The 15,821-nt window shown below is 36.4% G+C and overlaps 2 protein-coding genes across 7 annotated transcripts in view; one reads left to right on the top strand and one right to left on the bottom strand.

Annotated features, from left to right (window-relative positions):
* Positions 1-15,821, bottom strand: part of EXOC6B (exocyst complex component 6B) — a 524,781-nt gene that overhangs the window by 250,776 nt on the left and 258,184 nt on the right. For all 6 annotated transcript variants that reach the window (XM_005867756.2, XM_005867754.2, XM_005867755.2 and 3 more), the window contains 3 exons: positions 5,780-5,863; positions 5,395-5,441; positions 3,783-3,903 (listed from right to left, as the gene is read on the bottom strand). In XM_005867756.2, coding sequence (XP_005867818.1) covers positions 3,783-3,903; positions 5,395-5,441; positions 5,780-5,863 — 252 coding nt within the window. The remainder of the gene's footprint in view (positions 1-3,782; positions 3,904-5,394; positions 5,442-5,779; positions 5,864-15,821) is intronic.
* Positions 521-1,309, top strand: LOC102241851 (protein kish-A). The gene has a single exon (XM_005867753.2). It carries the CDS (start codon positions 527-529, stop codon positions 743-745), a length of 219 nt encoding a protein of 72 aa, XP_005867815.1. The 5' UTR covers positions 521-526; the 3' UTR covers positions 746-1,309.

Here is a 15,821-nt window from a genome sequence, read left to right as displayed (position 1 = left end):
CAGTAGGGGGTGTGCAGGAGGCAGCTGATCGATGTTTCTCTCTCATCGATGTTTCTAACTCTCTATCCCTCTCCCTTCCTCTCTGTAAAAAATCAATAAAATATATTTTAAAAAAAGAAAAAGAAAAACAGCTTTTCCCAGGAAAAAAATAAAATGGGTAAATCACTGAAATAAACAGATAGAAAAACAAACAAAATCAAGGATTTCCATAGAAGGACAGCAATACTAGTTAATAAAAATGATTGGGGGAAAAAAACCGTCCTCAAAATATTACCTGAACGCTGGTTGTGGGTTCAATTACTGGTTAGGGCACATACCTAGGTTACTGATCAATCCCTGGTTGGAGAGCGTGCAGGAGGCAACGGATCAATGGGTCAATGTTTCTCTCTTTCTCTCTGTCTCTTTTCAAAAAAAAAAAAAATCAATAAACATAATCCTCAGGTGAGGATAAAATATGAAAAAACCATAAAGCACCAAAAATAGGACTTAGATGGGGAGCATATAAAATATTTTACCAGCTCTCACTATGTCTGCCATTTTCAATTTTCAGAGTCTGTTGACTGTAATCTTGCTGCTTATATGTACCTGTGCTTATATCCGATCCATGGCACCCAGCCTCCTGGACAGAAATAAAACTGGATTGTTGGGTATATTTTGGAAGTGCGCCAGAATTGGTGAACGGAAGAGTCCTTATGTGGCAGTATGCTGTATAGTGATGGCCTTCAGCATCCTATTTATGCAGTAGCTTGGAAAAATACCTGAATTTAATTGCCATCAGATTTCAATATAAAAGGGGGACTTATCTGCAGAAAATAATGCAAAGAATGGATAACTTTGTTTCAACATTGAATGAGATAAATTCCCAGCTGCTGTTCTCTATTTTGTTATTGGACCAATGTTCTATATAATTAGGATGTAACTATTTAATACTCAAAGAGTTTGTAGCAATCAATCTCAGTACTGTCACTACAATATTACATTCTGCAAATGTCATTTCGTTGTGTCCAATACCAGTTTTTAGTGAGGTATCTCTAAGGCACATAGTAGAAAAATTTGGTAAATTATTCAAGTTCCTTTCACTGTGACTTGGAAGTGATATATCTTTATGGAATGAGACCGTATATTGAACTAGCTTTTTTATTGGGAAAAAAAAGGGTTCAATTTGTGTTGCTAAGGGTTGCATCATATTTAATAATACTTGCTTTACCTCTGGCCACACCATTTTGAGCATTAACCAGAGTACCTCTACTCTTAACGAACTCTGTAGTTTATAGCAGGTTTTCAAACTATTTAAAAGGAGAAAGATAAATGAGATGTGACTTGAGTAGTATTGAGAAAGTGTTCATATTTAACGTGAAAGGATTTAGAATAGCTGATTGGTGTAGTCGCTTCTGCAGCCTCTCTGGTTAAGTATGGATAAATGTCTTAAGCGTAAATTTGACCAGCTATCATTTTCTAAGTAAAACTATATTCTTAGAATAAAAAGAACAAAACAGAACAATTAAAAAAAAAAATATTTTACCAAACCACATGAAAGCAGGTAAGAGAAAAATACATATATTCTTGGTGAAAAATACCAGAATTTGAAATATATCAATTATTTCCAATTAAATTTATAATAAGACTATAGTTCAAGTAGGGGGATAGAGGGGAGGGAAGAGGTGGAAGAAATGTGACAAAGTAATTCTCAAATTAATCTTGAAAAATAATAAGATAGCATATTTTAAAAATGGGGTTTTTAGAGAATACACATGTCCTATAAAAATTAAACCATACTATATCAGATGTAATGTAATCAATATGATGTATTGATTCAAGACATTCAGAGAGAAGGAAAGGGAAAGGGAGAATCATAGAGCCTAAAAACAGACCTTAGTATACATATTATTATATGATAAAGGTGGGCTTCAAAATATGTTGGGAAAGAGTAGATGTTATGGACTAAATGTTATGTCCCCCAGTATGTCTATTTTTACAGATGGGGCCTTAGATAATTAAGATCAAATGAAATAAGGTGGGGCATTAATCTAATGGGATTGGTGTCCTTACAAAAGGGTAAGGAAACACTAGAATATACTGAGGAAAGACCATGTGAGGACACAATAAAAATGATGTGGCACCCAGCCTCCTGGACAGAAATAAAACTGGATTGTTGGGTATATTTTGGAAGTGTGTCAGAATTGGTGAACGGGAGAGCCCTTATGTTGCAGCATGCTGTGTAGAGTAATGGCATCCTCATCTTATAGTAGCTTGGAAAAATACCTGAATTTAATTGCCATCAGATTTTAATATAAAAAGGGGACTTATCTGCAGAAAATAATGTAAAGAATGGATAACTGTGTTTAAACATTGAATGAAATAAATTCCCAGCTGCTCTTCTCTATTTTGTTATTGGACCAATGTTCTATATAATTAGGATGTAACTATTTAATACTCAAAGAGTTTGTAGCAATCAATCTCAGTACTGTCACTACAATATTACATTCTGCAAATGTCATTTCGTTGTGTCCAATACCAGTTTTTAGTGAGGTATCTCTAAGGCACATAGTAGAAAAATTTGGTAAATTATTCAAGTTCCTTTCACTGTGACTTGGAAGTGATATATCTTTATGGAATGAGACCGTATATTGAACTAGTTTTTTTATTGGGAAAAAAAAGGGTTCAATTTGTGTTGCTAAGGGTTGCATCATATTTAATAATACTTGCTTTACCTCTGGCCACACCATTTTGAGCATTAACCAGAGTACCTCTACTCTTAACGAACTCTGTAGTTTATAGCAGGTTTTCAAACTATTTAAAAGGAGAAAGATAAATGAGATGTGACTTGAGTAGTATTGAGAAAGTGTTCATATTTAACGTGAAAGGATTTAGAATAGCTGATTGGTGTAGTCGCTTCTGCAGCCTCTCTGGTTAAGTATGGATAAATGTCTTAAGCGTAAATTTGACCAGCTGTCATTTTCTAAGTAAAACTATATTCTTAGAATAAAAAGAACAAAACAGAACAATTAAAAAAAAAAATATTTTACCAAACCACATGAAAGCAGGTAAGAGAAAAATACATATATTCTTGGTGAAAAATACCAGAATTTGAAATATATCAATTATTTCCAATTAAATTTATAATAAGACTATAGTTCAAGTAGGGGGATAGAGGGGAGGGAAGAGGTGGAAGAAATGTGACAAAGTAATTCTCAAATTAATCTTGAAAAATAATAAGATAGCATATTTTAAAAATGGGGTTTTTAGAGAATACACATGTCCTATAAAAATTAAACCATACTATATCAGATGTAATGTAATCAATATGATGTATTGATTCAAGACATTCAGAGAGAAGGAAAGGGAAAGGGAGAATCATAGAGCCTAAAAACAGACCTTAGTATACATATTATTATATGATAAAGGTGGGCTTCAAAATATGTTGGGAAAGAGTAGATGTTATGGACTAAATGTTATGTCCCCCAGTATGTCTATTTTTACAGATGGGGCCTTAGATAATTAAGATCAAATGAAATAAGGTGGGGCATTAATCTAATGGGATTGGTGTCCTTACAAAAGGGTAAGGAAACACTAGAATATACTGAGGAAAGACCATGTGAGGACACAATAAAAATGATGCCATTTGCAAACCAGGAAGAAAGTTCTCACCAAAAACCACCATGCTGGCACCCTGACCTCAGATTTCAAATGATACACATATAATTATTTTAAAACAGTGAAACACTGAATAGCATATAGATAATAAGCTCGAAGTAAGCACCTCTCTTGGGCTTCTTACATACCGAGTGGGTACGGAGTGCGGCAATGGTTTTGGAAAGCGCCATTTCCCATAGTTCATCAATGTAGGCTCTATTTACTAAGCCCTGGGTCGTATGTAAAATATGATCTTCAACCACAAAAAAGCTAAGATTGGGGAAAAGAGAAAGCACAGTTGTCAGAAATTACAGTTTGCATACTATTTCATACTATTTCCAGGGTTTGACAAACATTAAGAACTGTCACTAAATTCTAAGTTAATAGTCATTTTTTTTTCTAAAAGAAAGCTGTCTGGTATCATAAATGAAATCAGATTTCTTGGACTTAGTATTATGCTCCTGATCTTGATATCCTCTTAACTACTTTTACAAAACTTGGAGTTACATTTTTGTTAAATGTTAACCATATTATCTAGCAATTTAAAAGGAAAGAAAATGTTTATAGGTAAAAGAGGATAATTTTTATTATCCCGATAAGTATATTTTAAAAAGCCAATAGGTTTTAAAAAGACAATAAAAGGTAAAATACATATATTTTAAGAACCCAACAAAAAATATCCAAATAATTACCCTTGTCCTTATATAGACTTTCTCAACAAAGTATTAAAAAGGTATCTTACAAAGTTTTAAAAAAATTCATACTTATTCTTTAACATTCTGCTGAGGCTTTTACATTTTTATGCATTTAAAATGTATTTTCAGCTATCTTGCCTAAATATTCATACTAATTAAAATAATAATGTAGAACCACTGCTCTACATTAAAAAAAAAAATGCTTGAAAGAAATCTAAGTTTCCTAAAAGAAAAACAGCTTTTCCCAGGAAAAAATAAAATGGGTAAATCACTGAAATAAACAGATATAAAAACAAACAAAATCAAGGATTTCCATAGAATTAAAATAATAATTCTTTAAATACAGAGTATTTATGATATATTTTAATCAAAACTATCAATTACATTGAAACAATCTTAGTCTTAAAAAATAAGTTTCATGGAACAATTCAATTTTTTCCCTTTTCTTTTAACTGCAAAGTCATATTCTGAATTAGAATAAGATGCCTACATTTGGGATGTTTATCTGGGGACTGCAATTCCATACTAGTACAGATACTCTAGATGAGGGGACTGCAATTCCATACTAGTACAGATACTCTAGATGAGGGTATAACCCACTGTGTGTTTTCATAAATATTGTTTTATTGGAACACAGCCATGCTCACTCATTTGAGTAGTGCCTATAGTTGCTCTTGCATTGCAACAGAGCTGAACAGTTGTGACCAAAAAAAAAAAAAAAATTTACAGCATGGTAAGCCTAAAATATTTTACTATCTGGCCACTTTAGAAAAAGTTTGCCAACTTTTGCTGATTATTTGGTTCCCTCTTACCAAGCATGGAGAAATAAAACATCAAATATAATAATGTTTTTCTCCCTTTATCCATAAAAAGTCCTTTGCAACAATATAATGTTGAAACCAATAGGACATTCCTTTAAAATAATCAGAAAGTCAAGACTAAATAAAATCTTGTCTTAAAATTTTAAAAAAATAATGAAAACTTGATTTATTTTTCCAAGTCTCACAAATAATATACATTCAACACACACATGCACACAGATGCACACACAGATGCATATACCTACCCTACAATTTGATTAAAATACTTCCTGTAGCCATCTAAAGTTTCATGCTGCAACAAAGTAAAAAAGAAAAAAGTTATTATTTATGCTTTGATACATTAAGACAGAGTTAATATCAGCTTTTTAATTTTTTAAGACTCAGTTCCCAAAACTATAAGAAAAATATAATAACAGTACCTACTTAGAGGGCTACAGTGAGAACAAAATGAGACTTAGAACAACGCCTGACACATGGTAATCAATAGATGTTAGAGTTGCTATTTTCTTACATTCATCAAAAGTGGTCTCAAACTAACAGTTAAAAAAAATTTTGCTAAGCACATATGCAAAACAATTAAAAGATACCAGAAAAGTAAAAAGGTGAGGAAAATAAAGGTGGGGATCCTACCATGTTAGATGGAGGCTGGAGCACCAAACGGGCCTGTTTTCGCCTCTGTTTTCGGTAATAGTTCTCAAATGTTTCCCGGGCACCCTGTAAATAAATGAAAGGAAATGAATTGACACAACAGGACCAATTATTCTAGTTTTTTATGAGAAAAGAGAAGGTCCCAGGGTCTGGAACTGAGGCATCCCCACCTTTCTCAAAATATGCTATTTTAACAATTATAGTAATCATAGAAAAAATAAAAATAAGTATTACCATTTGTTGAACCTTACTTACAAATCCTGTAGGGAAGGATATAAAAGATTTTTAAGAGGAAACCACCAGAAATTAACCTCAAGAACACCAAAGCTGGTTTCTGAATCAACTATCACAGATTCACAAGAATAAAGACGAACCAACATTCTCATAGGTTAGCAGTTGAGAAAATGTTCCTTAAAAAACCTTACAGAACATCCTGAAGAAAAAATGTCTAGAATAAAACTGAATCATGAGCAAAGGGCCAAAGAGAGGCAGGAAAAAGGTAGGAACTGAGGACAGTAAATCAGTCTTCCCAAATAGAATATACTCTAGCACAGAATTGACACAAAAGGGAAGGGAAGGGGAAAAGCCCTGGAAATTCTTGGTGCATAGTTTCCCCTTTTCATTTATAATTCTAGGCTTACCTGTAGGTGCTAAAGGAACAAAGGCTGCCTCAAGAGCTCTGGAACTGGATTATATTGAATAGTGTCCTCTCAAAATGCATGTCCTTCCCTGGATCTCTCAATGTGATCATTTTAGAAACAGGGTCATCCTTGATGCAATTAGTTAAATTAATATGCAGCCAGACTAGAGCAGGGTGGCCCTTAATCCAATGTAACTGGTGTCCTCAAAAGAGAGGAGAAAAGACACAGAGAAGAGACAAATAGAACATCATGTGGTGACACAGACTAAGACTGGGGTAGTGCGGCTACAAGCCAAGGAACACCAAGGAGTGACAGCCACCGCCAGAAGCTAGGAAGATGCAAGGCAGGATTCTATCCAGGGTCTGAGAGGGTGGGTGATCTTTTGACACCTTGATTTTGGATTTCTAGTCTCCCAGACTATGACAGAACAAATGTCTGTTGTTTTAAACTACATAGTTTGTAGCAGTTTGCTACAGCAGCCCAAGAAAATTAATATAAGTTCAAAGCCTTTAAAACATAATGCTCCCTTATAACTAAATTTTACTTTTAATCCAAGACTTCTCTAAATAAACAAGAGTGGAAAGGGAGAGACAGCATTGCACACTGGTTAAAAGTGATGATTTTGGAACTGGACGATTTCATTCAAACCGTGACTCTGCCCCTTAGTAGCTCTACAACTAACATGACTAGCTATATAACTCCCCTTTCAGTAATGTAACTTCCACTATTTAACTACTTAGCTTTCACAAATAGATGTAACATGGTTTTCTCATTTGTAAAGATGCCAACCACACAGAGTTGTTATGAAGATTTAGAAGAGTTACAAAGCTTTTAGAACAGTGTCTGATAAATAATAACCCCTATGCAAGTGTCTGTTTAAAAATTAAATAAGATAAATCAGTGAAGAAAGTGAAAGCCCTGCCCATGTGAGAAAGTATAAACATCCTGCAATACGAAGCTTGGTTTCCTTCGCGTCCCCTGAAGTCTGAAGAATTTCACCCAACATGACTTCTTTGAATTTGATTTAAGGTGCTAGAGCATGCAAACACAATAGTGTAGCTTAGGGGTTACCAAATGTTTTCTGTAAAGGGCAGGATAGTAAGTATGTTTAGGCTTGGTTACCATACAGTCTTTGTTGCAACTATTTAACGCTCCCGTTGCAGAGCAAACACAACCATAGACAACACATAAATCAGTGTGGTTGGGTTCCAATAAACCATATTTGTGGAAACTGAAATTAGAATTTCACATAATTTCCACCTGTCATGAAATAGCATTCTTCTTTTGATTTTTTTTTACCCTTTAAAAATATAAACATTTTCGTTCACAGGTCATACAGAAACAGGCAGGAGGCAGGAATCGGCCCATGGGTCATGATTTGTTGAACCCTGGTGTAACTTAAAAACACAGGTTTTAAAAAATGCTGAAGTGATAATAACTGTACACACCTGAGTTTTTCTGCCTATAAAATCAAATCAAACACTAAGACAGCTATTTTAAGGCTTTCTTAGTCCATACGTTAATGAGGTAGCAAATGATTCCATTTAAAAACTAAGAAGTGGAAACTGCCTGTTGGTTTGTTAAAGTTATTCCCCACTTGTCACCATTTCACAGCATAGTGGTATTATTAAATGTCAATTACATTCTGTACACACTGAAGGGCTTTTCATTTTAAGGTTAACAGTCCTAAAGGCCCTTTATTATTCTGGTGTGATGTTACATATTCAACATGCTTTGGAGCCAAGATACACTTAGCTGAGAATTTAGGGAAAGCCTTCTCTTTAATTAGACCATAGTATACTAATTTAATTATTTTTTTATAAATGATAGAAAATACACAAGATGAAATTCTATACAAAAACCAAATCATGGTCCTCTACTTAATTCTAAACTAGATACAATTTTGCCTTTCAAATAATCACTCAATAGAATAAAAACATAAGAAAAGACCAACTTATCTAATTTACAAAAATGAGTTAGATTTTCCCTAATGGCTGCTAAAAAACATTCACCTCTGATTATTCTATTTCCTCTGCGAATTTTGTCAAGTCGGTGCTTACAGGTGGAATTTGAGAAGCAGATGTCTGAGCGGTGCAGCTGAGTAACTGATGAAGTGCCTGCCTACTCACAAACATGTCAAATGTGAACAGTAGAGATTTCCACTTCAGCTTCAAACTCCTTCAATCACTAATATTTTTTAAAAGCTATTAAAGGCATAAGCAAAATAGAAACAAAACAATAGACAGGCAAGTAAAAAGACGTTTGTTTTTTCATTTTATATCATTGTGCATTTAGTGTTACAGGGCTCCAAAGGCTTTGTAATAATTAATACATACAATATCACAGAAAAACAAGTCACTTATCTATGAAGTGCCATATTACCATGTGATAGTCACTGAGCATTGCCTCTGCCTTCACAGAATTTATAGTCTATGGTGGAAGACTAACAATTAAGCAAGCAATTATATTAAAATAAACTACAAAACCCTATGGATTATAGGGAGGGAGGGAGGGTGTGAGTGAGTGTGTGTGTGTGTGTGTGTGTGTGTGTGTGGTGTATACTGCCCTATGGATTATAGGGAGGGAGGGAGGGTGTGAGTGAGTGTGTGTGTGTGTGTGTGTGTGTGTGTGTGTGTGTGTATACTGAGTGGAAGGAATGTCAGAGAAGGCTTGCCAGAAAAAAAATGACATTTATACTCATAATTAAAGAATAAGTCAGAAGAATAAAAAAGGGGGAGAAGGAATGTTCCTTATAGAGACACAGGGGGTCAGAGAAAAGAGGCATCACACATCCCATGGACTGAAAGTTATTTCTGGCTGGAACTCGGGGGTTACATGAGAGGGATGACGTTAAGATACTTGGACTTGAACTGTAAAGGCTTAGGAGTTTTTGACACCTGGAAGTTTAATGTAATGCATAGAATAAAGAAAGGGGAAACTAGATACAAAAAGATCAGTCAGAATCTGACATATATTTAGGAGATACAAGCCAATGATTGATTGGATACAGGAAGGAAAGAAGGCTGATGTGAAGTTTCTAACTGGGAACTAGTTTGACAGTGGTGTCATTTAATAAGAAAGGAAACATATGAGAAAGAATATACAGTCAAATACTATTCGTGGATTCCATATTTGTAAATTTGCCTACTTGTTAACATTTATTTATAACCTCAAAATCCATTCTTGTGACTCTTTCATGGTCATTTAGGGGTGTATGCAGAGTAGTAAAAAATTTGAGTTGCCTGATGCACACGTTCCTGGCTGAGGCGGAACAAAGCAATGCTCTGCCTTCTTATTTTTGTTTACATACTATATATAAACAACTATCCTTTTCATAGTCTATCTAGTGCCACATTTTTTGTATTTGTGCTTCTTTTTTTAAAAATTGAGATATAATTGCCATAGAATATTATATTAGTTTCAGGTGTAGAACATATTTGCCAATGATACATCTGATAAAGGGTTAATTTTCAAAATATATAAAGTACTCATACAACTCAACAAAAGGAAGACAAACAATCCAATCAAAAAATGGGCAGAGGAGCTAAACACACACTTCTCCAAAAAGGACATACAAATGGCCAAGAGACATATGAAAAAATTCTCAACATCACTAAACATCAGAGAGATACAATTAAAACGACAATGCGGTACCATCTCACACCTGTCAGAATGGCTACCATCAACAAATCAACAAACGGCAAGTGTTGGCGAGGATGTGGAGAAAATATACTCTAGCACAGAATTGACACAAAAGGGAAGGGAAGGGGAAAAGCCCTGGAAATTCTTGGTGCATAGTTTCCCCTTTTCATTTATAATTCTAGGCTTACCTGTAGGTGCTAAAGGAACAAAGGCTGCCTCAAGAGCTCTGGAACTGGATTATATTGAATAGTGTCCTCTCAAAATGCATGTCCTTCCCTGGATCTCTCAATGTGATCATTTTAGAAACAGGGTCATCCTTGATGCAATTAGTTAAATTAATATGCAGCCAGACTAGAGCAGGGTGGCCCTTAATCCAATGTAACTGGTGTCCTCAAAAGAGAGGAGAAAAGACACAGAGAAGAGACAAATAGAACATCATGTGGTGACACAGACTAAGACTGGGGTAGTGCGGCTACAAGCCAAGGAACACCAAGGAGTGACAGCCACCGCCAGAAGCTAGGAAGATGCAAGGCAGGATTCTATCCAGGGTCTGAGAGGGTGGGTGATCTTTTGACACCTTGATTTTGGATTTCTAGTCTCCCAGACTATGACAGAACAAATGTCTGTTGTTTTAAACTACATAGTTTGTAGCAGTTTGCTACAGCAGCCCAAGAAAATTAATATAAGTTCAAAGCCTTTAAAACATAATGCTCCCTTATAACTAAATTTTACTTTTAATCCAAGACTTCTCTAAATAAACAAGAGTGGAAAGGGAGAGACAGCATTGCACACTGGTTAAAAGTGATGATTTTGGAACTGGACGATTTCATTCAAACCGTGACTCTGCCCCTTAGTAGCTCTACAACTAACATGACTAGCTATATAACTCCCCTTTCAGTAATGTAACTTCCACTATTTAACTACTTAGCTTTCACAAATAGATGTAACATGGTTTTCTCATTTGTAAAGATGCCAACCACACAGAGTTGTTATGAAGATTTAGAAGAGTTACAAAGCTTTTAGAACAGTGTCTGATAAATAATAACCCCTATGCAAGTGTCTGTTTAAAAATTAAATAAGATAAATCAGTGAAGAAAGTGAAAGCCCTGCCCATGTGAGAAAGTATAAACATCCTGCAATACGAAGCTTGGTTTCCTTCGCGTCCCCTGAAGTCTGAAGAATTTCACCCAACATGACTTCTTTGAATTTGATTTAAGGTGCTAGAGCATGCAAACACAATAGTGTAGCTTAGGGGTTACCAAATGTTTTCTGTAAAGGGCAGGATAGTAAGTATGTTTAGGCTTGGTTACCATACAGTCTTTGTTGCAACTATTTAACGCTCCCGTTGCAGAGCAAACACAACCATAGACAACACATAAATCAGTGTGGTTGGGTTCCAATAAACCATATTTGTGGAAACTGAAATTAGAATTTCACATAATTTCCACTGTCATGAAATAGCATTCTTCTTTTGATTTTTTTTTACCCTTTAAAAATATAAACATTTTCGTTCACAGGTCATACAGAAACAGGCAGGAGGCAGGAATCGGCCCATGGGTCATGATTTGTTGAACCCTGGTGTAACTTAAAAACACAGGTTTTAAAAAATGCTGAAGTGATAATAACTGTACACACCTGAGTTTTTCTGCCTATAAAATCAAATCAAACACTAAGACAGCTATTTTAAGGCTTTCTTAGTCCATACGTTAATGAGGTAGCAAATGATTCCATTTAAAAACTAAGAAGTGGAAACTGCCTGTTGGTTTGTTAAAGTTATTCCCCACTTGTCACCATTTCACAGCATAGTGGTATTATTAAATGTCAATTACATTCTGTACACACTGAAGGGCTTTTCATTTTAAGGTTAACAGTCCTAAAGGCCCTTTATTATTCTGGTGTGATGTTACATATTCAACATGCTTTGGAGCCAAGATACACTTAGCTGAGAATTTAGGGAAAGCCTTCTCTTTAATTAGACCATAGTATACTAATTTAATTATTTTTTTATAAATGATAGAAAATACACAAGATGAAATTCTATACAAAAACCAAATCATGGTCCTCTACTTAATTCTAAACTAGATACAATTTTGCCTTTCAAATAATCACTCAATAGAATAAAAACATAAGAAAAGACCAACTTATCTAATTTACAAAAATGAGTTAGATTTTCCCTAATGGCTGCTAAAAAACATTCACCTCTGATTATTCTATTTCCTCTGCGAATTTTGTCAAGTCGGTGCTTACAGGTGGAATTTGAGAAGCAGATGTCTGAGCGGTGCAGCTGAGTAACTGATGAAGTGCCTGCCTACTCACAAACATGTCAAATGTGAACAGTAGAGATTTCCACTTCAGCTTCAAACTCCTTCAATCACTAATATTTTTTAAAAGCTATTAAAGGCATAAGCAAAATAGAAACAAAACAATAGACAGGCAAGTAAAAAGACGTTTGTTTTTTCATTTTATATCATTGTGCATTTAGTGTTACAGGGCTCCAAAGGCTTTGTAATAATTAATACATACAATATCACAGAAAAACAAGTCACTTATCTATGAAGTGCCATATTACCATGTGATAGTCACTGAGCATTGCCTCTGCCTTCACAGAATTTATAGTCTATGGTGGAAGACTAACAATTAAGCAAGCAATTATATTAAAATAAACTACAAAACCCTATGGATTATAGGGAGGGAGGGAGGGTGTGAGTGAGTGTGTGTGTGTGTGTGTGTGTGTGTGTGTGTGTGTGTATACTGAGTGGAAGGAATGTCAGAGAAGGCTTGCCAGAAAAAAAATGACATTTATACTCATAATTAAAGAATAAGTCAGAAGAATAAAAAAGGGGGAGAAGGAATGTTCCTTATAGAGACACAGGGGGTCAGAGAAAAGAGGCATCACACATCCCATGGACTGAAAGTTATTTCTGGCTGGAACTCGGGGGTTACATGAGAGGGATGACGTTAAGATACTTGGACTTGAACTGTAAAGGCTTAGGAGTTTTTGACACCTGGAAGTTTAATGTAATGCATAGAATAAAGAAAGGGGAAACTAGATACAAAAAGATCAGTCAGAATCTGACATATATTTAGGAGATACAAGCCAATGATTGATTGGATACAGGAAGGAAAGAAGGCTGATGTGAAGTTTCTAACTGGGAACTAGTTTGACAGTGGTGTCATTTAATAAGAAAGGAAACATATGAGAAAGAATATACAGTCAAATACTATTCGTGGATTCCATATTTGTAAATTTGCCTACTTGTTAACATTTATTTATAACCTCAAAATCCATTCTTGTGACTCTTTCATGGTCATTTAGGGGTGTATGCAGAGTAGTAAAAAATTTGAGTTGCCTGATGCACACGTTCCTGGCTGAGGCGGAACAAAGCAATGCTCTGCCTTCTTATTTTTGTTTACATACTATATATAAACAACTATCCTTTTCATAGTCTATCTAGTGCCACATTTTTTGTATTTGTGCTTCTTTTTTTAAAAATTGAGATATAATTGCCATAGAATATTATATTAGTTTCAGGTGTAGAACATATTTGCCAATGATACATCTGATAAAGGGTTAATTTTCAAAATATATAAAGTACTCATACAACTCAACAAAAGGAAGACAAACAATCCAATCAAAAAATGGGCAGAGGAGCTAAACACACACTTCTCCAAAAAGGACATACAAATGGCCAAGAGACATATGAAAAAATTCTCAACATCACTAAACATCAGAGAGATACAATTAAAACGACAATGCGGTACCATCTCACACCTGTCAGAATGGCTACCATCAACAAATCAACAAACGGCAAGTGTTGGCGAGGATGTGGAGAAAAAGGAACCCTCGTGCACTGCTGGTGGGAATGCAGACTGGTGCAGCCACTGTGGAAAACAGTATGAAGTTTCCTCAAAAAATTAAAAATGGAACTCCCATTTGACCCAGTGATGCCACTTCTAGTAATATATCCTAAGAAACCCAAAACACCAATCAGAAAAAATAGATGCACCCCTATGTTTATAGCAGTACAATAGCTAAGATTTGAAAACAGCCTAAGTGCCCATCAGCAGACGAGTGAATAAAAAGCTGTGGTACATTTACACAATGGAATACTATGTAGCTATTTAAAAAAAGAAGGAACTCTTACCATTTGCAACAGCTTAGATGAACCTGGAGAGTATTATACTAAGCAAAATAAGCCAGTCAGAGAAAGGTATCACTCATATGTGGAATCTAATGAACAAAATAAACTGATGAACAAAATAGATCCAAAGGCATAGAAGCATGAAACAGACTGACACATTTCAGAAGGACGGCAGGATTGGGATGTGGGAGGGCAGAGATTAGCCTGGGAACTTATATGCAGAGCCCATAGACACAGAAAATAGTCTGGTAAAGGCCTGGGAGGGGCGTGTGTGGGGTGGAGGGGGCCAATGGGGAGGGGGGATAACAGAAACACAGAGGACATCTGTAGTACTATCAACAATAAAGATAAATTTAAAAAATAATAAGGCAGGATGTGCCTTATGGAGAAAACACATGTTTTAGATAAGCTTCATTCAGGCATGAGTTATAATGCTGTTGACTATTAATTCAATATTAATGAATCAATAATATATATTGAATAATGTGTCTTTAAAGAGAAACACACATAAAACAAGGTTATGAATTGATTGGCTGATGAAAATGTTGTGATCAGAAGCTCACAGAAACATAACCCTCTATTTCCCTAGGTGCAATGGCTCAGTATTCATTAACTCAGTGTTTATAGTGACTTTATAGAACAGAACTACCATGAATAACAAGAACTGACTGTATCTGGGGATATTGATGATAATGTCCTCCTCTGTACTGGACATGTTTAGTTTGTGAGTTTCAAGTGCTAAGTGTTTGGGAGCAGGCGTAATTGGGTCTACAGCTCAGGGGAAAGAGCTAGGCTACCGATAATGGATTGCAAAATTATTAGCAGAGAGATGATAACTGAAGCCTAGGAGAAAATGAGATAATATAAGGAATATCTGTAGAATGAAAGTACAAAAGAACCTAACACAAGAATCCCAAGTGACACCAAAAAAAAAAAAAAAAGTCTGCCTTTCTCTTATAATTAAAACTAGAGGCCCGGTGCACAAAAATTTGTGCACTCGGGGGGGAGAGGGGGTCCCTCAGACCGGCCTGTGCCCTCTCGCAGTCTGGGACCCCTCGGGAGATAACGACCTGCTGGCTTAGGCCTGCTCCCGGGTGGCAGAGGGCAGGCCCAATCCCTAGGTGCAGCCCCTGGTCAGGCTCAGAGCAGGGCCGATTGGGGAGTTGGGGCACCGCCCCGTCATGCACAGAGCAGGGCGGATCGGGAGGTTGCGATGCCACCCTCAGTCATGCTCAGGGTAGGGCCGATTGGGGGGTTGGGGCACCGCCCCCTGTCACACTCAAGGCAGGGTCGATGGGGAGGTTGCGGCGCCACCCCCTGTCACGCACAGAGCAGGGCCGATAGGGGAGCTGGGGCACCGCCCCCTGTCACACACAGAGCAGGGCCGATCAGGGGGTTGGGGCGCTGCCCCCTGTCACGCACAGAGCAGGGCCGATAGGGGAGCTGGGGCACCGCCCCCTGTCACACACAGAGCAGGGCCGATCAGGGGGTTGGGGCGCTGCCCCCTGTCACGCACAGAGCAGGGCCGATCAGGGGGTTGGGGCGCTGCCCCCTGTCACTCACAGAGCAGGGCCAATCAGGGGGTTGGGGAGCTCCCCC

The sequence above is a fragment of the Myotis brandtii genome, unplaced genomic scaffold, assembly GCF_000412655.1.
Source record: "Myotis brandtii unplaced genomic scaffold, ASM41265v1 scaffold251, whole genome shotgun sequence".
In the NCBI taxonomy this organism is placed as follows: domain Eukaryota; kingdom Metazoa; phylum Chordata; class Mammalia; order Chiroptera; family Vespertilionidae; genus Myotis; species Myotis brandtii.
This window is presented reverse-complemented; position numbering and strand designations above follow the sequence as displayed.

Coding starts and splice junctions, on each gene's coding strand:
- LOC102241851 (XM_005867753.2), top strand. CDS start 527: ATGTCTGCCATTTTCAATTTTCAGAGTCTGTTGACTGTAATCTTGCTG.